This window comes from Pithys albifrons, chromosome 17 (assembly GCF_047495875.1).
Source record: "Pithys albifrons albifrons isolate INPA30051 chromosome 17, PitAlb_v1, whole genome shotgun sequence".
Taxonomy (NCBI): Eukaryota; Metazoa; Chordata; class Aves; order Passeriformes; family Thamnophilidae; genus Pithys; species Pithys albifrons.
In genome coordinates, this window is record NC_092474.1 from 13,853,755 (window position 1) to 13,880,033 (window position 26,279).

At 48.8% G+C, this 26,279-nt stretch overlaps 1 protein-coding gene across 1 annotated transcript; it reads left to right on the top strand.

Annotated features, from left to right (window-relative positions):
• The first annotated feature begins 1,026 nt into the window (after positions 1–1,026).
• Positions 1,027–25,147, top strand: HORMAD2 (HORMA domain containing 2). Its single transcript, XM_071572361.1, has 14 exons — positions 1,027–1,056; positions 2,001–2,115; positions 3,408–3,492; positions 5,163–5,307; positions 6,114–6,177; positions 7,160–7,196; positions 8,410–8,430; positions 9,127–9,153; positions 10,455–10,522; positions 13,509–13,660; positions 14,193–14,446; positions 14,600–14,708; positions 15,759–15,823; positions 24,812–25,147. Exons 3-14 carry the CDS (start codon positions 3,448–3,450, stop codon positions 24,926–24,928), a joined length of 1,104 nt encoding a protein of 367 aa, XP_071428462.1. The 5' UTR covers positions 1,027–1,056; positions 2,001–2,115; positions 3,408–3,447; the 3' UTR covers positions 24,929–25,147.
• The last annotated feature ends 1,132 nt before the right edge of the window (positions 25,148–26,279 follow it).

Below are 26,279 nucleotides of genomic sequence, written 5' to 3' on the forward strand. Positions count from 1 at the left end.
CAAATGCCTGGAAATGCAAAGAATTGGTTTAGGCAGGTTATTCTCTAAGTAAGATAGTGTGGAAATGGAGAACTCATCCTCCTTGCCTGGGCTGTGAAATAATCTGCTTTTTATGGAGTCCCTGGTGCCTTTGAGTTGAGTTGGGATGATATTAAGTCTCCCTTTCCCTAGAGAACTAGCAGAATATTCTAAGAATGTGGGTTTGAGTGGTTTAAAACCTCCACATCCTTTGGGGTGATATGCTGCTAATAAACCCAGTATTTTACCATAAAGCCATTTTAAACAGGTATGGTGCCACACCCCTGCCCCGGCCATGGCCCTGCTGCTGCTTGTTCCCTGGAGTCACCTTGTCCTGCCCGAAGCCCTGGGGCAGGGGCAGATACAATGATAGGGACAGGGGCAGATACAATGATGGGGGCAGATACAATGGCAGGGGCAGGGGCAGATACAATGGCAGGGGCAGGGGCAGGGGCAGATACAATGACAGGGACAGGGGCAGATACAATGACAGGGACAGGGACAGGGGCAGTTACAATGACAGGGACAGGGGCAGATACAATGACAGGGACAGGGGCAGATACAATGACAGGGACAGGGGCAGGGATGGGGCAGGTACAATGACAGGGGCAGGGACAGGGGCAGATACAATGATAGGGACAGGGGCAGATACAATGACAGGGACAGGGGCAGGGGCAGATGCAATGACAGGGGCAGGGACAGGGACAGGGGCAGTTACAATGGCAGGGACGGGGCAGGGGCAGATACAATGACAGGGGCAGGGACAGGGGCAGATACAATGACAGGGGCAGGGACAGGGGCAGTTACAATGGCAGGGACGGGGCAGGGGCAGATACAATGACAGGGGCAGGGAGATAGATGTACAGGGGCAGGTTTCGCCCCGCCCGCCCCGGCTCCGCCCGGCCCGGCCCGCGGAGCCGCGCGGGGGCAGCGCAGGTGCGGGGTGGCCGAGGGGGCGGGACCGGCCCAGGTGCGGGGTGGCCGCGGGGGCGGGACCGGCCCAGGTGCGGGGTGGCCGCGGGGGCGGGACCGGCCCAGGTGCGGGAGCGGCGCGGCGCGGCCCGAGCGGGGCGGGCGGGGGCGGCCCAGGGGGACCCCCAAGGGACCCTTCCACGCCCCAGGGGCAACCGAAGGGCCTCAGGGGATCCTTCTCTGCCTTGGGCTTTCCTCACTCGTCAGAGGGACACCGGCCCTCAGGGGGGACACCCCCCCCCTCCCACCCCTCCGCCTCAGGGGCCTCTCAGTGGCTCAGGGTCCCTCAGGGGCCTCTCAGTGGCTCAGAGGTGTCTCAGGGGCCCCTCAGCAGTTCCTCAGGATCCCTCAGTCCCTCGGGGTCCTTCAGGGTCCCTCAGTCCCTCAGGGTTCCCTCAGGGTCTCAGGGTTCCCTCAGGGTTTCCTCAGGAGTCCCCCAGTCCCTCAGGAGTCCCCCAGTCCCTCAGGGATCCCTCAGGGTCTCAGGGTTCCCTCAGTCCCTCGGGGTTTCCTCAGGAGTCCCCCAGTCCCTCAGGAGTCCCCCAGTCCCTCAGGAGTCCCCCAGTCCCTCGGGGTCCCTCAGTCCCTCGGGGTCCTTCAGGGTCCCTCAGTCCCTCAGGGGTCCCTCAGGGGTCCCCCAGTCCCTTGGAGTCCCTCAGGGGTCCCTCAGGGGTCCCCCAGTCCCTCAGGGTCCCTCAGTCCCTCAGGGGTCTCTCAGTCCCTCAGGGCTCCCGGCCCCTCACGGTGTTTGCCGGTGCCGCCGTGTGAGGGGCAGGGCCGGGCCCCGGGGGGAGCCAGCCCGGAGCTTCCACTCAACACCTCAAAACCACACGAAAAAGGCTTTTACGCCCATCTTTCGAGCCTTGCAGAGCTTTTGGTGGCTGTCCCTGCAGGGCCCCCCGTGTCCCACAGCAGGAGGGGCAGGGCTGGGCTGAGGGGGCACAGGAGTGCCCGGGGTCCGGGTTTGCTTTTCCCTGTTTATACTAATTTCTTGATATTTGGTGGTAAAGTGGCTGCAGGTGGTGAGCACTGGAGTTCCAGGGTCCCTCCTGTCCCCTCCAGCCCAGGTAAGACACTGCAGTCCTGCACCTGAACAGCCAGGCCGGAGCGACAATCTCAGTCCAGGTGATGTTTCCTCCACAATAAATCAATATAAATGTGGTGTGGTTTAGAAAGCACATTTTCTTATCTCTTTGTTTCACCTAAATCAGCTTTATTTACCGAATAACCTCAGGTTGTTATAACGCCTTTGTCTGCTTTGATTGCATTCCAGTCCTGCTCCAAGTGCTTGGGTAAAAAAAGCGACTTTGCTAAAATATTTAACACATTAAAAATGTTGCAGGTGTGTATTTGTTTAAATATACTTTTATAGCCATAATCTGTCCTCATTACTAAATGAAGTGCTAAATTTAGCATAAAAGCTGTCACCTTGTTCCAATCAAAACATCTCCATGCCTGCCAACAAATGGAAATGAGGCTTCTGTGGAAGAGCAGCACAAAAGGTACAAACAGAGCAGGGTTGGAGCAGCTGAGTTAATAAAAGCCCCGTGCTGGTGGTAACAGGTCAGGATTTAAATCAACCCGCCGTGTTCGTGCTATTATTTTAATTGTTACTGGGAATATCGACTGGCTGTGGGCTCTGGGGACCTGTTGTGGTGTTTCCTTTCATTAACATCCCCCATTCCTAATGAGATGTGCAGATCTCCCAGCGAGTCATTTTTCAAGCCAGTTAACGTGTGCCTTGTTAATTCCAGCTAATGGAAGGTTTTAATCAGGGTGTCAGATGGTGCTAAATCAAGCACCTCACCCGAGTGTGAAACGTGGAATGTCCACGTTATTGCCTGTATCAATCAGCTCCCCATTCTTCTAAAAAGAATATTTTCATCTTTAATCCAGGCTTGTCTAACAGGCTTTCACTGAAACAATTTGGATTTCTCTACTTCTCTTTTTTTTCCCCTTTTTTTTTCTCCTTTCAAGGTGTCCCAGAAGAATCATTCCTTTATTCTGGCCAACACTGATGTTAGTGCATTTCCTGCTTACCCTTGCTAAAATATTACCTACTATTGGCAGACCTCCAGTTCTTTCACATTCCCTCTTCACAGTTTTTAATGGTTGTAGGAATTAACATTTGTGGTTTGGAATATGAGAAATGCATTTTGCAGTGGCACCGACTGACACCAAGTGCAGTTGTGGCCCTGAATTTCAAATACTATTGATCGTTTACCACTGAACAGGCAGTTTTCATGCTCTGCAGACTCGGTGCCACGGAGTATCCTTGGCTTGCTTTGCTCTACCTGTCCTGGCTGGCAATTTGCTTTCAGACCTCAAAAAGCTGAACAATCTTATTCTTAGTTTAAGAAATGTGAGAAATAGCAATAACTGTTCCTCAGGTGTCTCCTATCTTCTTTATTTTCCAGGGTTTGGTTACAAGTGAAAGGCAAGTCTTTGAAATAGAGGATGGCTACTCAGCAGCTACTCAGGCAAAAGAAAAAGTCCTCAAAGGTAAAGTTTAACCTGTGATGGTACTGACAATGGTGGCCCTCAGTTTGTGACCTGGCACGGCTGTGCCTGGGGAGATGGGAACACTTTCTGCTGCCTGCACTCTTCTTAGTTGGATTATTTCCAGTTCAGTGAGAAGCAGTGTGGGGCTCTGCATGATTTGAGTCAGTAAACGTAGGCTCATTAGGTGTGCACTGAGCTTTACTAGCAGGAAGAACAGCAATAAACTAATAAAAGAACTAAATTTAGTGTAGTGTCCACTACATTGTTCATGTTGACATCACACAGTGTGTATTTACAGTTGCTCCAGGTGCAGCCATCTGCTGTTTACAGCTTGGAGTTGAAATGGCTCTGAAACCTGGGGGTGTGCAGTGCTGGCACCTGGGGCTGCTGTCATTGCCCCCAGACAGCTGTGGCAGCAGCCCTGGGCACAGCAGGGAGTGCCACACCAGCCCTGGCACCTGGGACTGCTGTCATTGCCCCCAGACAGCTGTGGCAGCAGCCCTGGGCACAGCAGTGAGTGCCACACCAGCCCTGGCACCTGGGACTGCTGTCATTGCCCCCAGACAGCTGTGGCAGCAGCCCTGGGCACAGCAGTGAGTGCCACACCAGCCCTGACACCTGGGGCTGCTGTCATTGCCCCCAGACAGCTGTGGCAGCAGCCCTGGGCACAGCAGTGAGTGCCACACCAGCCCTGGCACCTGGGGCTGCTGTCATTGCCCCCAGACAGCTGTGGCAGCAGCCCCGGGCACAGCAGTGAGTGCCACACCAGCCCTGGCACCTGGGGCTGCTGTCATTGCCCCCAGACAGCTGTGGCAGCAGCCCCGGGCACAGCAGGGAGTGCCACACCAGCCCTGGCACCTGGGGCTGCTGTCGTTGCCCCCAGACAGCTGTGGCAGCAGCCCTGGGCACAGCAGGGAGTGCCACACCAGCCCTGGCACCTGGGGCTGCTGTCGTTGCCCCCAGACAGCTGTGGCAGCAGCCCTGGGCACAGCAGTGAGTGCCACACCAGCCCTGGCACCTGGGGCTGCTGTCATTGCCCCCAGACAGCTGTGGCAGCAGCCCTGGGCACAGCAGTGAGTGCCACACCAGCCCTGGCACCTGGGGCTGCTGTCATTGCCCCCAGACAGCTGTGGCAGCAGCCCTGGGCACAGCAGTGAGTGCCACACCAGCCCTGGCACCTGGGGCTGCTGTCATTGCCCCCAGACAGCTGTGGCAGCAGCCCTGGGCACAGCAGTGAGTGCCACACCAGCCCTGGCACCTGGGGCTGCTGTCGTTGCCCCCAGACAGCTGTGGCAGCAGCCCTGGGCACAGCAGTGAGTGCCACACCAGCCCTGGCACCTGGGTCACTCCACAGTTACAACCATGCACTTTTTTGGGGGTGGTTGTCTGGTAAGTGCCAGGCTTTGGTGCAATGGAAGGGGTGGGAATGTGATAAAGGGGAGGGAATGTCCAAGCAGTGCATTCTGCACCTGATGATATTGTCAGATCTGTTGATCACTGTGGTAAAAACATTTAATCCCACCCACCTTACACAGGGTTCTTTCCTGCGTAGATTAAAGGCCAGAGAAATGTTAAAATTACACTTCTAAGTTGCCCTCTTTGCCCCTGCTGGGAGCTGTTTGCACACAGTCCCTGCAGCGGTGGCATTGTGGCCGTGCCCTGCCCTGCAGGCAGCCGTGCTGTTCCCCGAGGCCATCGGCACGGAGCAGCAGTCGGCGGTGCTGGTGAAGAGGCTCCTGGCCATCTCCGTGTCCTGCGTCACCTACATGAGGGGGCTGTTCCCGGAGAGCTCCTACGGAACACGCTACTTAGATGGTACCACTGTGTGCTGAATTCTTCCTTCCACTCGCCCTGTTTTAGCTGTAATCTGCTTTATGTGTTGGCTGCTGGCTGTGGGAGTTCAGCTTGTTAGGGAGTTCCTTCTCAAGTCTGGGTGGAGACAACGCTTCTGACAGAGAGCATGGAAGACAACCCAGGCCTTCTGGCCTCTCTGTCAGTATTTCTCTTGGTTTATACACATTCCTTGGCATTACCAGCCCTGTGAGTCAGGTCTCGGGAGAGTGACTTAAAAATCAGAATTTTTTAAAAAATGAACCCTGATCAGTGTGTTTTATTTTCCTTTGGAATTTTGAGCTCTTGAGGTTCACATTGAGCGTCTCTTGTGAGGCTGAAAGTACATTTTCCATCTTGAATGCCTGGAAACACAGGTAGAAGGAGCTGTGTGGAAAACTTAACAGAAGTAGTTTATTCTGAGCACACTCATTTACCCAATATGGATGTTGGTGAAGTGTGGGGGCAGAAGAGAAGGTGTTGTCTGGGAATGGTGGGATAGGATGGAGTGGAGGAGAGGGTGAAGTTGCTGGTGTTCTGAAATGAAGCTGTAACTCCAGTTCTTCTTCCGGGACAGCCCTCAGAGCTGAGGAAAGCTGTGACATTTGCAAACACTGCAATAAACTTGTGTCAGCCCACCTGGGACTCAGTGGAAACCCAACATTTCCGCTCAGGAAGGACCTCCAGATAAAGCATTTTATCCAAAAAAGGGAGGGTGACTGGCTTAGTTTCAGTGTTTGCCCAAGAGCTGTGATAAGGATTGTAACTATGTGCTAAATCTGGTTTTGCAGACCTATGTCTAAAAATTCTCCGAGAAGATCAAAGCTGTCTGGGATCATTGCAGATAGTCAAGTGGTAAGTGAGTAACAGTGAAACCAAGACAAGATTGTGCTGAGCAGGGAGACATCTGCCCCTGCATTCTTCTTCTTCCTGAACTGCCAAACATCATGCCTGGTGGCACTGCCAGTGCCCGGGGAGCACCCCCTGCCCCGGGGGGTGCTTGGCCCTGCGTAAGCAGAACAGAATTAGCTGAGCCACATCATGTGAGTTCAGGGTCTGTGGAAGTGTTGGCTGCAGTGAGGTCATGGTCAGGCCCCAGAGCACACACAGCAGTGGAGGTACAGAGAGAGGGTAAAGACAGTCATGAGATCGATTCTGTTGTTGTTTAGTCTTTTCTGGTTTCACTTTGATAGGGATTCTTGCACTTGTTTTTCAGTATGTGCAATATTTTATCTCCCTGAGTACCCCACGGCTTTTCTTCAGGATGTATTGCAGAGTTGGCACGTTCCCAACAAGCAGAAAAACTGACTTTGATGTGCTATGGAGATACCTCGCTGCACATCCTTTGACTCCAACAGTAAATATCTGGCCATTGCTACTTCAAATAATATTTACTGCTTTGAGAAAATCCATTGCTGTAAACTATGCATCAGATAACAAAGATTTACAAGACCAGACATGTTCAGATTCAGCTGAGCTCTGTACAAGGCTGAGGGGAAAAGAGCCATCAGAGCTCTGGCTGGGAGCTGGAACAGGACACTGAGCAGGGAGCCCCTCAGAGCCAGCCTTTGGCCTCCAGTCCTTGTCTTTGTCAGGATTCAAGCGGGCTCTGGGCTGACAGGATAATGCCCCAGAAGTATAAACAATGCACAGATGCAGAAGGGAGGACAGTGCCTTCAGGACTGACCTGAAAAGGACTGTACAAGCCCCAAATGTTGTTAGTTTTGTTGTCCTAATTCCAGAAAAAATGCCCTTTAACCTGTATCTAATGAGTGTGTGTTTACAGATCAAGAGATAACTATTGCTGGTTAGTATTAACATGTTTTTTCCCTGGCAGGATTCAAGGTTGTTTTGATGCTTTGGACAAGCAGTATGTAAGTTTTTTTTCACATTTTTAATGGAGTTTCCTATTTCTGCATAAAGTATGGACAAAACTGTCTTTCCATCCCTGCTATTATTTCTGTTACAATCTGTCATGCACACAACACACCTTTGTGGCCATGGGACAGGGGGAGACCCTGCCCTGACTATGACATTTGGGATTTTATGCCTTGAGCCACTGTTGCTTTCTAGGCTCGTCTGTCCATGGTGTGGGAACTAATTTTCTGCCTGCAGTGGATTTCCCTTAGTTCTGTGCTTTACATTTGTGCTCTCTAATGCCTGATAGAGGCACTGCCAGGCAGAGCTGAGGTCTGTTGCCTTGAGAGAGGTTCTGGGCTTCTGCTTTCCTTCATCTCTTTTCCTCTTCCTCTCATCTTCTATAATCCTCCTGGCTTTTCTCTTGGGCTGAGTTCATTACTTCTTTTTGGGAAAGTAATTCATTGTGCACGATGCGTAACTGGTTCCAGGACAAAAGCAGCCAGCAAATAATCATATTCCTTGCTGATTATCACACAAAAACTGCTCTGCACAGGAAGAAGCCCCAGCTGCTGCCATCTCTGTCAGCACTGCCCATCAGCCCAGCTCCTGCAGATCAGATGGGGGGCTGGTTGTGGCACTGATGATCTGATGGGCTCTCAGACCTCAGTACAACTGTCACTGTGCACAAGATAATTCACAATGTTGTGAGCACAGTTTCGTGCTTGCTGACAGCTCTAGGAGTTCCTTTGCTGTTTATAAGAGACATAAATTAACTGTTCTTTGACAAGGATTAAGAAAAGACTGAGGTATTTAATTGCATATTTTAAGATTGTTTTCAATACATGTCCTTGCTGTAGCTTAAATACCTTTGGGGAGGAGTTTCATAGCAGAGAGCAAATATTAGTCTTCAGTAGGGTTGGGTGCTCTTGTAGAAGAGTTTGACATCGGCACAGCCTTTGGGGATTTGTTTAAAGGGAGTCCCACGGGAGAAGGCTGAGTGTGGAATTGTTTTTTGGGAAACTGCAAGTGAACCCAGACGAACTGGCCACTAGGTGTTGCTGATGCTGTGCTGGGAAGACTCTGCAAAACGGGTTTTAACTCCTTGTTTGTTGAGTGTATCTATTCCTTCGCCCTGTGTAGGCAGTTAAGGTTTGATAGGACTTGCTTTTCCTTGCCCACTAAAATTAGATTTTGAATGTGTGTTTTGTTTTGATTTTCCCTCCTCAGCTGCACATGGCTGTCCTTGCAGTAAGTACATGAATACAAAGTGGTTTTCTTTCTCCTCCCTTGCCTGCAAGAGATACGGAGTCAAGGTTGTGTCAAACCATTTGTGCCTTTTTTAAGGAGAGGCCAAAATGTGCATGATTTTTAATAGAGCTGTGTTTTTTTCTTAAATGCAGTAAATGTGAAGTTCAAGGCTGCGTGGGAGTGTTTTTCTCAGCATGTCACACTTCTGACTGAGGCCTTACATGCATCCTTAGACCCTGAGAAACACTTCCATGGATTCCTATCATGGAAGCTGCCATGTCCTCTCCATTTCCCCCTGCAAGAGTGTCCTTATTAACCTGACCCTGGAAGAACCACACGCTGGTAGTTCCATGGGCAGCCACTGGCCCTGGCCCTCTGTAAGGCACCAGGGGCTTTGCTCTGCATCTGCCCTGTGCATCATCTGAGCAGTTAAATCTCAGGCCCCAACAGCTGCCTGTGAGGGTTGGAATGGGGGTTAACCTCATTCCTCCACAATTGCACACACGAGTGTCTTCTACCTGTCTTTGAAGTGGTAAGTATTGCCTGCTGATAGAGGAAAGCTATTTCTCAGCCATTCCTTTCTCTGATCCCATGCTAAAGATAGTCCAGTCTCTGCTGTAAACTGAAAATATCATTGTTAGTCACTGGTTCAAGTTGTCCTGGAGAGAATGCCCTCACTGTGCTTTCTTGTAACAGATTTACACCAATCCCAAGGAACCGGAGGTAAGAAAGGGTCTTAATTAATCTCTGAGGCAACTGAAGACATGGGTGAGTAGATTTGTATTCAGAGTGGAGTCGAAGGCTTGAGTTCTCCCTGATGTAGCTGCTTGGTGACCCCTCTGTGTCCCTGTGCCTTCGCTCCAGAGCGCCAGCTCAGTGAGCTGGACTGGGATCAAACACCAGGACCAGGCCGGGGGCCCACCAGGGCCTCAGGCAGGGCTGTCAGCAGGCAACTAATGGCCATGGTTGCACTTTTGGTTTTATTTCCCAAAGAGAAAAAATGGGAAGTTCAAATGGATTCATTTACGACCCACCTTTGTAACAGCCCTGATGAAAAGAGCTGTATTGTTATGCAGAGAGGTGTCAGACCTGGACAGATGTGTTCTGTAGTGCCTGTCCTTGTCCTTTTGGTGTTCCCTGTCATGTTTCTGTTTTGTTACATCTCTCTAGGGGATACAGATGTGGGGTGTGATCCATGATGAAGGTCTGCATCCATACTGGAGATCACAGAACAGCTGCAGACTCTGTGCACCTGAGCCTAGTTGCAGTTCTGCTGTGTGGCACCTCAGCATCTGGGGAAGGAGCCAGAGTTTAGTTGTGCCAAGGCTGGGGTTTGTAAGGAAGACTCAGACTTAAGGACACAGCTGAGCTCCTTCTAATCAACCTCATTGTCTCCAGAAAAAGTGAATTATAGGCATGGAATTGGTCTACAATAGATCCTTTCTCTTGGGGGGGGGAAGCTGTCTGTTCTTCCTAATTGTTTTATTCTTTAATCCTTTTAAATGGAAAATCATTTTGTTTTTTTATCTCCTTCAAAAAAACCTCTGAGACCGGTGAAATTCAGTGACTTTTTCCATGCAATATTGTTTGATTTCCCTGTGGGAAGAGTCCTCCAGACCTTTGTCTCCATTCAGAGCTCTGAGCCAGCCTCCCTGTGGCACTGGTCACCCGTGCAGGCTCCCAGTTTTCCTTTAGCAAGGGAGGCTTGGCCAGCCCTGGAGCCTCACCAGAGACTGAGGCTGGGGAGACAGGCCCACGGAGGAAGTGGAAGGGGGAAGCAGGAAGTTTGTAATCTTGTTGTGATTCTTTCAGTGCTGGGTTAGATGTGGTTGTTAAGAAAATTTGCCAAATGCAAAGCAAGCACTGTGCAAGCACGAATAGAGTTAAAGTTGTCATCATGTCATTCAGTTAATGCTGTGCTCTGGAAGAGAGTGAAAGGACTCTGCCAAGCTCAGGACACATCTTTACACTTGTTACTCACAGTGACCCATTTTTGCTTCTCTCCTCTCTTGTTACCTTTCTAGGTATTGACTGAACTGTATCAATTCAAATTCAAGTATGAAAAGAAGGTGCCGCAGATGGACATCAGCAGGTAAAGGTTTGGGCTGGTTTCTCAGGGTTGCACTGAAAACTGGGTTTGAACCATTAAGAAGCTGCACTTTTGGTTGCCCAGAGAGGTTGAGGACTCCCCATCCTGGAAGTGTCCAAGGCCGGGTTGGATGGGGCTTGGAGCAACCTGGGCTGGTGGGAGACGTCCCCCCATGGCAGGGGGTGGGACTGGAGGGGCTTTAAGGTCCTTCCCAACACAAACCACTCTGTGATTCCGTGGTTCAGGCATGTCTGAGTTGCTGAGCAGCTGTAAATACCCTCAGAGCAGAGGATGTTCCCCTTCCAGGAGTGCTGGGAGGGTGAGTTGCAGAGATGTTCTGTAGCACCCTGAGGCCCTCAGAGGGCACCTGAGCTGAGCTAAGGACAGTTGGTAAAGTGGTGCCTCATCAAGGGAGTGATACAGAAACAGCCAATTGTTGAGCTTGCTGCTGTCTCAACTGACAATGAGTGTTCTTCCACTTTCACCACTCAGCCCTGTGCCTTCAAATGGAGCTTGGTCAGGTTTGATCCCTCTCACCATGATGCTGCACCCAGAGTTTTTACCCTTGGGCATTTGCATTCATGTGTTCTGCTTGAGCAGCCCTGCGTGGGTGACCAGAGAGAACTTTCACTTATGATGCCTGAGCTGATGGTGCAAAATGTGTGGCAGGAAGCAGCAGCTTTTTGCCCCCTTTTGGCACTCTCTGTTAGATATTTAAATCTGTGTTTAGTAGGCCATAATCCTGTGGAGTTTCAAATAAATACTATCAAAGGCCATTGGCTGCAACCAAAGCAAAACCCAAGAATTAATTAACCTGTTTTCAGTTTGTTCTGCAGTTACCATTGGTGAAATCCTTGGGCCTTGGAACCTGCCTGTACAGCAGCAGGGCTCTGCTACTGTCTTGGGTGCTCCTCAGCAAGCTCCTCCACACCACTCCTGGAGTGTGCCTTTAGCTGCTCTTCTCTCAAAACACATCAAAATAATCTCTAGTATAAGGCAAAATGATCTTCTCTTGGCAGAATCTGAATTATCTGAGTCTGGAGTGTCCTGTTGGCTCTGCCCTCTGGTTCTGTCCCGAAGCTGCTCTCTGTTGTCCTCACTACACTGAGGGGAAGAGGCTTGGGGTTTGAAAGATAATAGATGGCCCTTGAGTTCTCAGGGGTTTTAATGAGCCTTACTCATTAGTTCCTGGAGATAAGGACACTCCCCAAATGGAGCTTGGCATCCCCAGAGTCCATCGTGCTGGCCAGGGAGAGGCCAAGCAGTCTTGGTGTTGTGTTGTGTGTGCACTGGATTCCTGGGCTGTGCTGAGTTTCCTCAGGGACTGGCAGTGCTCTGGCAGGTTCGTGCGTGTCCCTGCACTCCTAATCCAGCGTTCTGGCACGGACCAGGGAATTGTGTCATCTTTGCTATCCCCTCCCTTGGCTGATAATGCTGCTTGTTACACCTGCAGTGGTTGTTGTCATGTGCAAACTCGGAGTTACTCATTCCAGGAAAGATGTTTTGTGGGTTTGCATCATCACATCCGAGAGATAAGGGAAAATTGTCTTAATTTAGGTGGATTTTGGAGGCCCTGCATCCCAGTGCTTCTGAGGTTCAGTTCCTTATCTTCTGCTCTTTGACATATTCCTACATCAAATTCACAGTGTTATTCCCATATTGAATCAGTCCTTGACCTGCTAATTCCTATGGAAGTCTCGTTTATTTTTTTCTGATCATCTTTCCCCTTGCCATTTCTGATCTGCTAATCCCACAGCTTGTGAAGGTGGTGGATATTCTACCTTGGGCACTGCCAGTGTTTTCCTCTCACTTGCTGTATGTTTCTGAACATACATGATTTAATCTAAGACCACAGTGCACATCTCATACCACAGAGTTTTGCTGTTGGTACTTAGGAGTCTGCCAAACCATACCCTGCAACTGCCAGCAGTTTGACTTGATGGTCTTAGAGGTCTTTTCCAACCTAATTCATCCTATGTTTCCATACTCTGGGAAGTCAAGCTATTCTACAACCACTCCATTTTCATGCTGAGCCAAGAAGCTTCACCTGCAAGGGAGAATGTGTCTCAATGGAGCTGTTCTTTTCTGTGGTTCAGTCAGATTCAGCCCTGGGATCCTCTGCTCTCCTGGGTCACTCACTGCTTTGGAAGCAGTTTGGAGTGATTGCACCACGGACCATCCAGCCTGTGTATGGGACCATCCACTCATGTCAGGGGTCTTCCAAAGATATAATGAAGGAAACACCTTTTTTATGGCCCTTTCTCATTGGAAGTTAGGGAAGTTCAGGTCCCTTAGTCACACAGTGATTCATCTGGTCCATCTAAGGTTGGCTGGCTCATCCCATCTACCTCTGTAGTCAAGGGAAACAAACTCCTCCAGAGCACCATTCATCCCACTCGTGTCACCCGTGGGTTTCAGTCTAGACTGCTGGCTCAGCCCAGCCAGCTGGCATTTGGATGGGTGAAGGAGGTGAGAGGAATGCCCCTTCGTCACTGCTGAAAAATGTGCTTCTGAGCTCGTTTTTCTTCCATAGAATTGAGGGAGAACATGCAATTTGCTTCTCTTCAAACTGCAAAATGGACTTGAAAATGGTCCCTGTGATGAATCGGCTTTAGATGGGATTCTCGGCTCATTCCTCTCATTCCTGAAATTGCTTAGGTGAAAGGCACTTGTTTTATAGGCCTTTGATCCAATTTAGTCATGTTCAAACAAGTGAGTCATGGCATTTGTATAATGGGGTCTGTTGCCCAAGCTCCAAAGTCTGTTCAAATGTAAATGCCAAGCCTTTCAGTCCCAAGCTCGTGTTCTGCGATGCCACCCTATCCCTGGAGCCCGTTTCACTTCCCTGTTTATCTGGAAATGACATAAAGACATTGTAGCTTTGTCACTGGTGGTTTCAGACGAGTCAGTGGGTGCTCTGTATGTGTAATTAGATCGTGAATATTCATGACTGAGGATAACAAATCTGTTGTTCTTCTTCCTACTGCAGGAACCACAGCGAGTTTGTGAGTGGGCCGCGCAGCGAGGACATCAAACAGGCCAGCAGGCTCCTGCTCCGGAGGCTCTACCTGCTCATGCAGAACCTCGGGCCACTGCCCAATGACATCACCCTCACCATGAAACTCCTCTACTACAACGATGGTAGGGGAGGGGAAATTCCCTTTCCGTCAGTTTCTATCATAAATGAGCCCTGTAAAGTAATTGAAGCATAGAGAGGTGAGATGGCACAAGCTGTTGGCTGATAACAGTGAGAAATGGTGTAACACAGCACATCTTTCTGATGCACAGGGATAGTGGATGCTTTTTAGGAAAGGTGTCCATGTGAGAAGTACAGCCATGCAGTGTGAAAGGAAGACATCCTTCTTCCCTGGGGTGTTTTGGTTTGGTTTATTTTTTAAACCTGCCTGCACTGTCAGGTTCTGCTCCAAAAATCGAGCACTTTAATGGTATCTCAACATCCTAAAGTCATTCCTTCTTTGGGGTCCCCAATAACATTTGCTCAGCTTGTTTACCCCTTTGCATTCTCTCCCTTCCTCCTGACAAAAACCCACCTGGAATATTTTCAGTAGTTGATGTTACTCGAGGCTGGTTCACACTTTTTCTTTCTGAGTCAGATTAAGGAGAGATGGAACTCAGTTTCTCTGACTCCCTTGAGTTCCCTCTCCCTGTGCAGTCACTCCCAAGGACTACCAGCCCCCCGGCTTTAAGGAAGATGCCAGCCCTGGTGACCTCATGTTTGCTGGGGAACCTGTCAGCCTGAGAGTGGGATCAGTCTCCACTGATTTCCACCTCCTGAAAGTGAGAGTGATAACTGAGAAGAAAAGGATCAGGAAGGCTCACAGCAAGCTCATCCAGAAGAATGGCCCTACCGAGATCTCCCACCAAGGGTTAGACTGCGAGGAGGAGGAAGAGGAGGGGGGCACCAAGGTATAGAAATAGCTCTGTTTGCTTCTCAATGGAGGAATGGAGGTTATTTAGCAAAACCCTCCTTAAAAAACCATTTTTTTGAGTTTATGGATTTACCATCTGGGCATATGTTTTAGGTTATGCTGTTAAGACAAAGCATCATTTACTTTACAGAAACACCCTCTCTCTGTCAGAAAAGATTCAAGTGATCATGAAGGGAACCAAAAGGACACCTACCCAGGCAGGAAAACTGAAGCATCTTCTTTTTGCCTTCAAGATACAGGTAAATGTCCAGTTTCCAAATTTCAGGAGCTTCTGCTCCTGACCATATTCCAGTATAATATTTAGGTTTTCTCACTCACATTGAAATGGATAAAGAGAGTTTGCCAAGCTGTTTGAATTTTCTGTCAGATCAGACTGAACTGTCCTAAAAGGTTTCTATCTGCTTGGTTTCTTAAAAGCAACATTTGATTTTGTATAAGTATCTTTCCACTTTATCTCAGCAATTTCTTTCAGATACAGAGGAAATGCCCAGATCATCAAAACTGTGTTATGTTATCTCCATGTTCACCATGTTCCTTTAGCTGTTACAGTTTGATTTTTAATAACTTCCATATGTGAAAACATCCATGAAAATACCCAAAAGAAAAGCCTTTTCCTCTCCCTTCAAGCATCCCAGTCTTTGATACAGCACGCTGTGTGTGACCTTTGAGGCTCTGGGATATAGCCTGTGGAACAATACCATCTAGTGACAAAATGGTAAATAGCATTCCTGGGATGGCTGGGCAGCGGGACAGAGCAGCTTCTCTGCCTGTGAGGTCACCTTTGCACGTCTTTCTCCTGCAAATTCTTCGACGACTCATAAGGAGTGAACTCATCCTGCCACTTTTGTCCCTCTGGGAATATTCACAGGATCCTCCTCCTCTGACCAGTTGCCTGTTCTCGTGAAAGTGGGACACTTTGGAGATCCCCTCAAATTTTGATGAAACTGTCTAAAAGGTTAATAATTAGTACCCAGGGGAGATCTTCCCTCCTTTCCCCCACCCCTCACACTTAGAGCTTATGCAGACATAAGCTTTGCTTTCCTAGAAACCAGGTTAAAATAACATTTAAGTCTAATTGATAGAGCTGCTGCACATTGATGTGGTGCATGTTCAGAAGACACTGAATTCTGACACCTCTCCAGGAGTAACCTGGCAGTGCCACAGTGCCTGGGAGCAGAGGGTACACTATTCCCTGGGATTTTGCCCCAGTGGTTTAGTCAGGCATCTGGGTTGGGGTTTTTTCAGTTAAACACTTTGAAGCTAATTTTGCTTCGCTGTTTGGATTGCAGGTAGAAAGAAGAAGGCAGGAATAGAGGAGACAGGGAGGATGCCCTGCTCAAGGCCATCCCAGCAGGTGAGGAAACTTCAGTGGCTCTAAGGTCCACCAGGCACAGTAGAGTTCACTGCCAGGGATCAGATCAGTGTGTCATCAGGGATGGCACAAGATTCACTAACAGTAGTGGATTTATTGTGCAGGACCACAATAGAGAGAGGCTACAGAGTTTTGGGGCAGAGGAATAAAAGCATGAACTGGAAGCATTTGGGAAGAAGCTTTCCATGATCAAGCAGCTTATTTCATAAATCCAGTACCAGAAATGGGTTCTGTTCTCTGGAGTTGGCACCTGTGGGTTACACACACAGACTAAACCTGTCGCTGTCCCAGCCATGCTGGTTTACCTGTGTGTGGTTTTGGGGGAAGGGTCTGAAATCACCACCCTATTTTAGGTTTGAAGAATGTGTTTGTTGCCTAACATGGTCTTTACCTCCCCTCTCTTGCTTCCAGAATGTCTTTACATGGGAGTCACAGGTACTTACTGAATCCTATCCCTTTTTGGCTACCTCTTTGGGATGGGAAGAATTATCCCCTGCAGGTACTGATCTCTCTTTTGGTGGTTGTTGGGGGAACCCAAAGAACTAGGGTAGACCAGACATGTCATCTTAGATAAGTAAAGTGATGTGAAGTTAATCCCACCCTGAGGGCTGCCCAGGCCAAGCACTGAGTCACAATCAGACTGGATTCATGTGCAGAGGTTTTCTCAGTGACAGGGCAAATCTCTGAAAATCACCAGCCTTGCCACTTGATACTCCTCCCATTCAAATTAGCTGAGAGTCATGTGAGCCTGAATGGTCAGAAACTGCATCTTTACAGGGTAAGTTAATGAGAGTAGGAAATTGCTACTAAGATTTTCCCCGCCTCTGTTGAAAAGAATCCTGGGGAGTCTAACCCAGACAGCAACTGCAGACTGCAGCTCACCGTGTCATTCTAAAGGCATCTGCGAGGTATTTGCCTTGACTCTGGATCTTAGAAATGAACTTCTGTGCCTAGGCTGCTATTTTTCAAACTTTAACCACATTTTTTTTCATGTCACATCCTCCAGTTTCCTTCTGATCATTGTTTATTCTGTCGTCTGTGTGAAAACAGGAGCCCTTTTTGTTTGTAACTCATGGTTGCCCCACTGATTCATGCTCTGACCTTCTTTTGGGGCTGTCACGATGATAAGCAGAGAACCAGACTTCTCTCTCTCTCTCTCTCTCTCAGCATGTGCATTTCATTAGAATTCAGTAGCAGGAGTGAGAGTGTCTGAAGGTGGTGGAAACAGCATTAGTTGCTGAAAAAATGGAAGAATCACTTTATCCATCATATACTTCCAAAGACTAAAAAAAAATAATCCCAAGCCCTCTGCTTGGTAGATTCTGCGTGGGAGAGAGTTTTCTTAATGCATTTTTTGATACTATTTTTAAAACCTCCTTACTTAGAAGCTGGCTAATATTTCACTCGGTTTAGGGAAAAACAAAGTCAGGGCAGTAGTTCGAATCATCACTGTAAAACCTGTGCTAATAAAAATTTGACACTCTTTTCCATATGAGAGGGACTTTCCCTTCTTTTCTGAAGGAAGTGGTTAAAACAAATGACCATTGTGTATTCCACTTGAATCAGGAAGCCAAGTTGGTGAGTGAAGTTTGTCTTAAAAAATGAGGAGAAGCCTGGGTGGATGTGAAGTCTGAGTTAGGTTTTATCTGACAGGGTCAAGAACAGGTAAGATGGGTTGAACAGACCTGTTGGGGTGTGAGTGTGAGCACCTTGTTGCTATCCAGACATTATTCATAGTGTTTTCCAGCTGTTTGGTTGGGGTGTGAAAGCCAAAATTTTCTGAACTAACCAAAACAATTTGAAGTGGCCCAGAAATTGCTGTCTACACAAGGGTTTGATCTTCAAGAAGTTCTGGGTTTGAAACTGTTACCCACAGTCACAAGTTGCTTCTGGAAATGTGGGTGAGCACATTTCTGCCCTTCATCTGGAGTGAATCCTTCTGATTCCTTGGTTACCAAAAATAAAAACTGTGCTGTTGGAATTGAGTTTATTGGTCATTATCTTCCTGACCAATAGCTCTTCAGGAAAACCAGGAATGAAAGTATTAAAGGCTTATTTTTATCTAATCGACATGGGAGAGGCAGAGGATGCAGAATTGCCAAAAGAGAAGCAGCTCTTCCTGACCAGTGAGAACTGGAACTGGGCTTTGGGAATGGCCACAGAGAGTCTCTGACAGGGCTTTGCAGGCTTGGGAGGAATTTCCATGTACTTGGCTTGTTATCTGCAATCTCATGATTGATGATCCTCGGGATCAACTGAGAGATTGCCCTTTTCCAGCAGAGCATCTCTGTACTTAATCATCCAGGGTTAGACACCAGCATGTAAATTAGCCCACCTCTGCTGGCCTCAGGAGTGATTGCATCAGCCAAGGATTTGTCCCCCTGCGCTGTCTTTGTGCATCTCCCTATTTTTCACTGGAACTCTAGGAGCTGGGAAGGGTTGGGAAAAATAGGGAATTGCTGCCCATTGGTTTAACTTACAGAAATCTGCTTACAAGAGTGAGGTCCTGCACTGACTTGGGATAACCTTTTGAGTTCTTCAGCAAACTCATTTATCCTCTTGTGAATCCTTTCATGTTCTTGTCCTGAAAATTGATTTTGGTCAGCTATGTCTGCGTGTAAGCAAACATGTTGCAGTGGAATGAGTTTGGAATGAAACACAACTAGAAGATGAGTAAAATCTGACCATGTGAACGCCTCTGCAGGCTTTTATCTCCCCTCAGGAAGCTGTGGGCTGCAGTTCTGGGGTGGTCCTTGGAGCACAGTCTTGGAGCACAGTGAGGCAGCCGCGCAGAGAGCCCAGGATCGCCCTGCGCCGGAGTGGGAATGGTGGGGCTGGATCAGCACAGCACAAGGCAGCTCTGCCTTCACTATCTGCCACCAGACACTGCTCCTGCTGCTACACTGCTGTGGTTACAGACTGCTGTGGACATGAGGAACGTGCTGACACTTGGCATTGCGTGGACAGAGCAGTTGGGATCGGTGATAGCTCCGGGCCTGTGCTCTGGGATTCACTGCCTGTGTAGCTGTGCTCCTGCCATGTGGGTCAGCTCTGCTAACAGGAGCTGTCTGCAGGGAGGTGTCTGGGGACATTCATACCTAAAGGCTGTGAATCAGAGCTGGTTTAGCCCTCACAGGACAGTCTGTCTGGCCTCCAGCTGCTGCTCCTTGGCTACCTGGCCACGTCCTCTTTCTCCAAGGGACTTGTAGCACTGATGGAAGTCAGTGTGGAAAAAGACTGTCATGGATGACACAGTAAAACATGTTGTGTTTGCCAGGAATCAGTGTCCTGTTGGTGCCCTGATGGAGACCTGAGAGCTCCTTCCAGCATCTAAAGGGGCTCCAAGAGAGCTGGAGAGGGACTTGGGACAACAGCTTGGAGAGATAGAACAGGGGGGAATGGATTCCACTGCCAGAGGGCAGGGATAGATGGGATATTGGGAAGGAATTCTTAGCTGTGAAGGTGGTGAGGCCCTGGCACAGGTTGGGCAGAGAAGCTGTGGCTGCTCCATCCCTGGAAGTGTCCAAGGCCAGGTTGGACATGGCTTGGAGCAACCTGGGATAGTGGAAGGTGTTCTCCCCATGGCAGGGGGTGGAATGAAACGAGTTTTAAGGTGCCTTCCCACCCAACCCATTCCATGATTCCTTGCTGACCTGCTGTGTCCTATACAGCTTCTGGCTGGAAGTGAAGGTCAGCACAAGTGGGTTCAATTGCAGAATAACAACTTGGAGATCAAGACCTTTGTTGTCTGATTTTTCCCAGGCAGAGCATATCTAAAAGTGCCATGACAGAAGGCAGTTGAAGGGTGAAACCTGCCATGTGCAGAGCAATAGCAAAGCATTTTTCTGTGGCAATGTCATTATCTTGAACTTTTGCAGAAAACTAAAAAAAAAGCTTTATCTCTATCTGTCTATCAAGAGTTATATCTGATGAGAAGTTCACAGAACATTTTCTCCTCCAAACCAGCTGAAGCTACACAGACCCAAGCAATGAAGAGACAAAGATTCAGAGATGATCTTGCCTCTGCTTCCTGTGAGCTCAGGCCATTCTGGGAGGAGTGAGACAGGGAGGTCAGGAAATTCCTGGCTCCTCGCAGTTCACGTCAGATCCTTAGCTGTGTCTTGGGGCCATTCATCCCTTCCATGAGTTATCCCTGTCTAGTGCACAGGAAACAGTTTCTTAGTGATCTCTTCATGCAGAGGTGAGGCCCAACAGCCACAGATCTGGGGAGATTTAACCCTTGTGCCCTCAGATTCCCTGGCAGCTCCCACAGTGACATCCATGGGAAGATGTGGTGCTTCCGTGCTGGCTGCCATTCCATGTATTCATACTGTGTGTGCAGCAACCAGACCCTCAGGAGAAATGCACATAAATTAAGGTTGGACAGATCTAATATCCCATGAGGGACTGTTGGGTAGCAGCCTAGTAGGCAGGAGGAGTGTCCATTGCCTTGCTCCTCCTTGGCTGCCGTGCTGGAGTCATAGAGAGGAAGGCTTCTGGATTGGATGGTGATCCAACAATCAGAGTGTCCATCATGGAAGTGTACAGTATGATTGAGGGCCTTGGAAAAGATCAACAGGAGAGAGAGTGATAATTCTGGTTTTCAGCAGCTATTTTTGTAGCTTTTTTGCTCTGGAAAAGTCTGTTCATTAGTCCTCTAAAAGCTACAAGAGACACGAGGTGCAGAGCGGGCCGTGAGACGAAGAGATGGAGCTGAATGGCAAAGGTTTAACAGTGAGCTGAGTGAGGAGAGGACTGATGGGAGTCACTGATGTGTTGGTGTGGCTTCCTGGGCACAAAAACGTGGGAAGTTTCCACAGCTGCACCACACTGAGGTCCACCTGCGTCAGTTGGCTTTCCTGCTAAGCAGCATGAGCATCCCCCACACTACAGATGAACATCAGGATTAACTCCACTCATGTCAGTGTGACCACGTTCCTGGAAACTGATGGGTGCTCAGTGCCAAGCCCACGGAGCCACCTCTGCAGAGCCAGCGGGGTCGAGAGGGGCAGCTGGAGATCAACGTGCCCAACTAACCTGCCCAAAGCACGGGAGGAGCACAGGGGCCTCAGGACCTCCTCCACTCAGGTGGTGAATATCTCCAAGGATGGAGACTTCACAGCATCCTTGGACAAGTTGGGCCAGTCTTTGGTTGCCCTCACAGTAAAAAAATTAAAAGTTTGTTCTTATGTTTAAATGGAATTTCTTCTATTTCCCTCAAGTGTCCAAGGCCAGGTTGGACAGGGCATGGAGCAATGTGTTTTAGTGGAAGGTGTCCCTGCCCATGGCAGGGGAGTGGGATGAGTAGAGCTTTAAAGTCCCTTCCAACCCAAAGCATTCTGTGATGCCATGATTCTGTGTTTCAGTTTGTGTCCATCTCCTCTCATCCTTTCACTGACACCATGATGTGTCCTGTGAACCTTGATTTTCCCTCTGCTTGGGGAGCATGGAGCAGCCGCTGCCAATGAGCAGGTGGGAATTACTGCCCTCAGCAGCCCACACCTCAGGTCTTATGGGACTGATTGAAAGAGTCACTGGCTTGATTTTTGGAAGTGGCAGGAGTTTGCAGTGCTGTTGAATCAGTGGGAGCTGTAGCTGAAATCACAGGGACACTCTGATCATGATGAGAGTCCCCAGCACAAACTGTTGCCCTCACACCTGAGGTCGCTCTGCCTTATTTCTGCAGTTAAATCCTGTATCTCAGCCCTTATTCTTCCAGCTTGCTCGATGGAACTGCACTTCTTTTGACATGAATGTGCTTCTGAACTTGTCAGGATAGTTACAAGGTACCAAACAAAACCCTCCATGTCCCAGACAAAAGGAACTCTTCTGAGGGCAGAAAATTTGCCAAGTGCCAAACCTCAGCATGGGGCAGGCCGGGGACAAAGAGGGACACAGCCGAATGCTCTTGTGCAATTTTAGCTGCTCTGCTTAAGGATGCCTTGGGAAGCAAAAACATGTCAGGAGAGCTGTAAATTTGCCTCAATTTATGCTGGGAATTTTCAGCTGGAATACTTGGGGACACTGGGGATTGCAACTTGAAGAGCACAGAACTGGGTCCTGATTGTGTCTATCTAAGAATAGCAGTGTGGCTGTGGTCTGCTTATGCTGTTTGGTCCACCAGTCTGCCTTGGGAAGGCTTTAATCTAAGTCTAATCTATTTTTAGCCTGATATCTGCTCCAGACAACGAGCAGCTGTCCTGTGAGTTTTATGCCAGAAATTAGTAACACTTGTGTGATTCACAAGTTTGCTGTAGTTCTACAGGAAAATTCCTGCCACAAAGTATTACTTTCTTACATGTCGTTCAGTGCAGTAAAACAGGAGATTCAAACTCACTGTGGGATGACCCAGACCCTGAACTGAGTCAGGAGGTCATGGATCTGTTCCTGCCTTTGCTACTTGATCTGGACTTGTCCCACCTGTCAGCAAGGTCCCTTTGCAGGGTGAGGGCCTGCACTTTGTCCTACCTGCTTTTATGGCACCCTGGAGCTGGGGTTGGGTAAGAGGAGAAGCAACATTCACACAGCACAAGCTCTGCCATAGGTTACTCCAGTCAAACATCCCAGTGCATGGGAAAAATTAGAATTAATCAACTTCTGGAGGTTTTGATTGCATGTTTAATCAATGGGAGGGATTTCCTGCTTCTCACCACACCGTTGAAGATGTTTACTCTCTGATTCAAGTCAAATAAACATACATAGGATCTGACTTAATCCCTTTTAGAGTGACATTTCTGGGGAAGAAGCTGGAGTGTTTGGTTAAGGATGGGAGCTGAAGTTGGACTTGGGGTCTGTTTCTGGCTCCCAGTTCTTACATGGACTTGTAGCTGGGCAGGGACAGGCCAGGACACGTTGTCTGTGTGAAATACCTCTCACTGTTGACATCTGATTCACTCAATAGATGAACAGTGCTAGTCCAGAGCACTCCATGGCTTCCATGGATGTTTTCAGTCCTCATCACAGGTTCCTGGGATGTGCTTCTGCTGCCTGTGGTAAAGGACAGGAACACTGAGGAGAGTTGGAGTGTGAGCAGCTGCTCGTGGCTATTTCTCCACCTCAAAAGTATCCCATCCCTGCAGAAAATTCAGGAGGAATAGCAAAGGGGTAAAATCTTCACTGAGTAGCTGTCTGGACAGGGAAAGATCTGTTCCTCAACAGAGGAAATAAAAGCACCAGCTCTTGCTGATGCTGTTTAGGCTAAAATAGAAGGAAAGCTGCCTCATCCAGGTGACTGGGGCTGGGAGACTGGGATCATCACCTTGCTTGGTTGTGTGGCCAGCAGGACAGGGGACAAACCCTGCAGTTGTGTTAGCACTGCTGAGGGCTTGGATGCAGCATTTCCTCCTCTGGGCCCTTTACTTCAAAAAAAAAAAAGAAGCAGACAGGTTAAAACAATGCCAGGGAGAGGCAAGTAAGTAGATGCCTAAAATGCCCTTTGGAGCAGCTGGATGTCAGGTCAGGAGGTGCAACACAGACCCACTTGTCACCCTGTCCTCCAGCCAACACGCCTTGGGCAGCCTTGGGAGCTCTGTCAGCCTGAGCCTGCAGGGGGAGGGACAGCCTGCCCAGACCACTTTGGCATTCTTGTTTTCTCTGTTTTTAGGGAAAGGAAATTGTACTTTTTGCATTAAGCAATATATTGTGTTGCTCATAATGAAGAGGAGGGAAGAGGGGAAGAAAAACAATTTGAAGCAGGATAGAGAGGCAAAGTGAGGTTGTTGGAAAGTGTTTTGCTGTTAATCCCTAATCAGAGCATTAGAAAGCCCATTGCTATGCAGAGATTGCTGAAGCCTCAGACCAAGGTCAGAGGGAAAGCAGGCCCTGGTGAGGTGAATGGGGAATTCTATGATGACCACATCTTGTAATCTGGAGACCTTGTGCTCATCCCCGCGATGCCTCCTGGAACAGCTCTTTATTAACTCCTTGTGCTCACCCTGCTTCAGCCTCAGGATTGCTCATGCTTTGCAGTGACTCTGCAGCGAGGCACGCCTGTTTGGGAGCAGGAATTTGGTCAGCACTCCTTTCCCTCTCTGCTCACCTCCCTGTCATCCAAATGAACTTTGTTTTGGAGGCGAAGCTCTGTGCTTTGTGTGTCCCTTCAGCTCAGCTCCAGGAAGAGGTCACATTGCCAGACTGTGCTCTGTCCCTTCTGGGTGGGCGACAACACACGTTGCTCTCAGCAGCTCCAGATTATTATTGTAGAAATGCAATTACATTACATGATAAGGAGGATAAGTGAGTTTGTCCCCTGGCACAGCCAACACTTCAGCTGTCGTTCTGGCTGTCCATCTCCCTGTGGTCTGTCTGAAGTGCCTGTTCCATTGACTCATTTATATTCTCATGTAGATTTATCTATGTTTTTTAGCTTCTTGGTTTGTAGGCTTGAAGATTTTGGGGGTAGGTGTTTGTCCTTCTAGAGGGAAGTTAAGCCTTCTTCAACAAAGCTTGCTTGTCTTAGTTATTTTTCACAGACTCACAGGTAATTCTAAAGTCTGCAATTGACCAGCTCGTGCTGAATTCACTGATGTACAAACAGAGGGACTGTGTGTCTTCTCCTTACAGGCTGTGACCACAAATTTGACATGTGCCCCCTTCTTTTCCATGTGTTCTGGTTCCCTGAAGTTAGTGGGAAAAACAGTGCCCTATCAGCTATTGTATTTCCTAAAGCTCTTCTTGCTCCTGCTATTTCTGTTGGCAGGGGAAGGTGGGTGCTGCTCCTGTGCCACCAGACCCATTCTCAGTCCCTGAAGCTGAACCTGTTGCTTACACAACTCTTACAGTCACACCAGTTCCATCCAGTACTCCACTTTTGATTCCTTGCCTAATTGCTTTTCTGGAGAACAGGATCGTGCTGAGCCGAGCCAAGAGGATCCAGGCACACACATGGCAGTTTTGGAAGCTGCACTTTTTGACTCATGTAGCAGGAGCCTGCTCTGTGAGAATGATCCCTGTTTCTGATGGTTCTTGCAGATAAAGCTCCTGAACCTTGCCTTTAGCCAGGAAGAGGTAACAGGACCCGAGAAGAAAAGGAAGGTCAGTGAACCAGAGAAGCCGCCTCTGAACAGCAGGAAATTATGTTCGTTCTGACACACGATACATTTTGGAAGGTGTGAGTTTGCACTGTCATCTGACTGGTACAGACCTTTCCTCTCCCCCAGTGTTTAACCCTTCCACATCCCACGTGTGTTCATGCATGTTTCCTTGGCTTGTGAAAACTCTGGATTGCAGAGACAACAAGCCCCATAGTTGTCATGACATTGTCAACCACTAGCCCTTGTTTGGTGTTGTAAATTTGAGGATTAATACTTCCATGCCAATGGTGTCTGTGTGCTTCTTTCTGCCTCTTTCCCTCATCCCTCACTGGCTGAATTCCCACCTCTGGGGCTGGACTGTCCTGTGCCACTCTCTCATCTGTATTTAAGGGCACTATCTCAAGAGGAACTCTGAGCTATCAGTGCCAGAGAGCACCAAGTCTCATGATCCCCTAGATTGTGCTTAACTTCACCCTATCTGCTGTTTCCAGAGCATAGATTTTTTTTTCAGAAGTGTTATCTATATTGAGTACAGAGATAAACTGACCTATATACATTTTCTGCTGGTGCTGGATGTTTTTTTGTGACTCTGCAAGTAGTGTTGGCACAACTGTGTTATCAGCTTATTTCTAAACCAGCAGCCCACCATGTCCAAGGGGCTCAGGCAGTTGTGTGATATAAATTGTGTTGCAATACAGCCCATTTAAAAACAGCTGTAATAAAGGCACTGTGTGGCAGCAAATACAGGTAAGGAGAACAACACCTGACAGGCACCTGCCAAGTGTGTGGGGCATCTGACTGAAGGGCCTTGGCCACCAGGGCCACCACTTGACACACCACGTTCCCTGTCACCATTGACATTGTGATGTCATGTGCTGTGGCAGCACTCAAGGTTGGCTCCAGACATAAGGGCTCTTCCTTGCTGTGGGAACACTGATCTTTCCATGCCTAAAGCTACCAGGAGCTGGGATTGATACATCTCCCTTCTCTTCTTACTCTGCTTGGCCTGAATGAGTTGAAAGCCCAACTGAACCTGGCTGACTGAGCAGAGATAATGCCCAAACTGAGCCCCCTGAGATGTTCTGCTGCCCTCCTTCTCCAGGTGGTCAAGTGATGGGTTGTGATCCTAATCCCACAGCTGCCCCCCTCAGCCCCTGGCAGACAGAGCCCTGCATGTTTCTGAGCCCCCAGCAGTGCCTGGCAGGTGCCATGGCCCGATGGCTCTTTCACAAAACCTGCAGAATGTAGGAATTCTCCATTTTATTCTCACTCTCCCTCCAGTGCTCTCGTTTTTGCACCTATGGCCTAATGAAGCAGTTCGTTCATATGCCAGAGCAACTCAGAAGCCTTCCTTGTGCCTGGCTCTGTCACAGTGTTTGCTCTCAGGGCTGCACACCCCCCGAGTG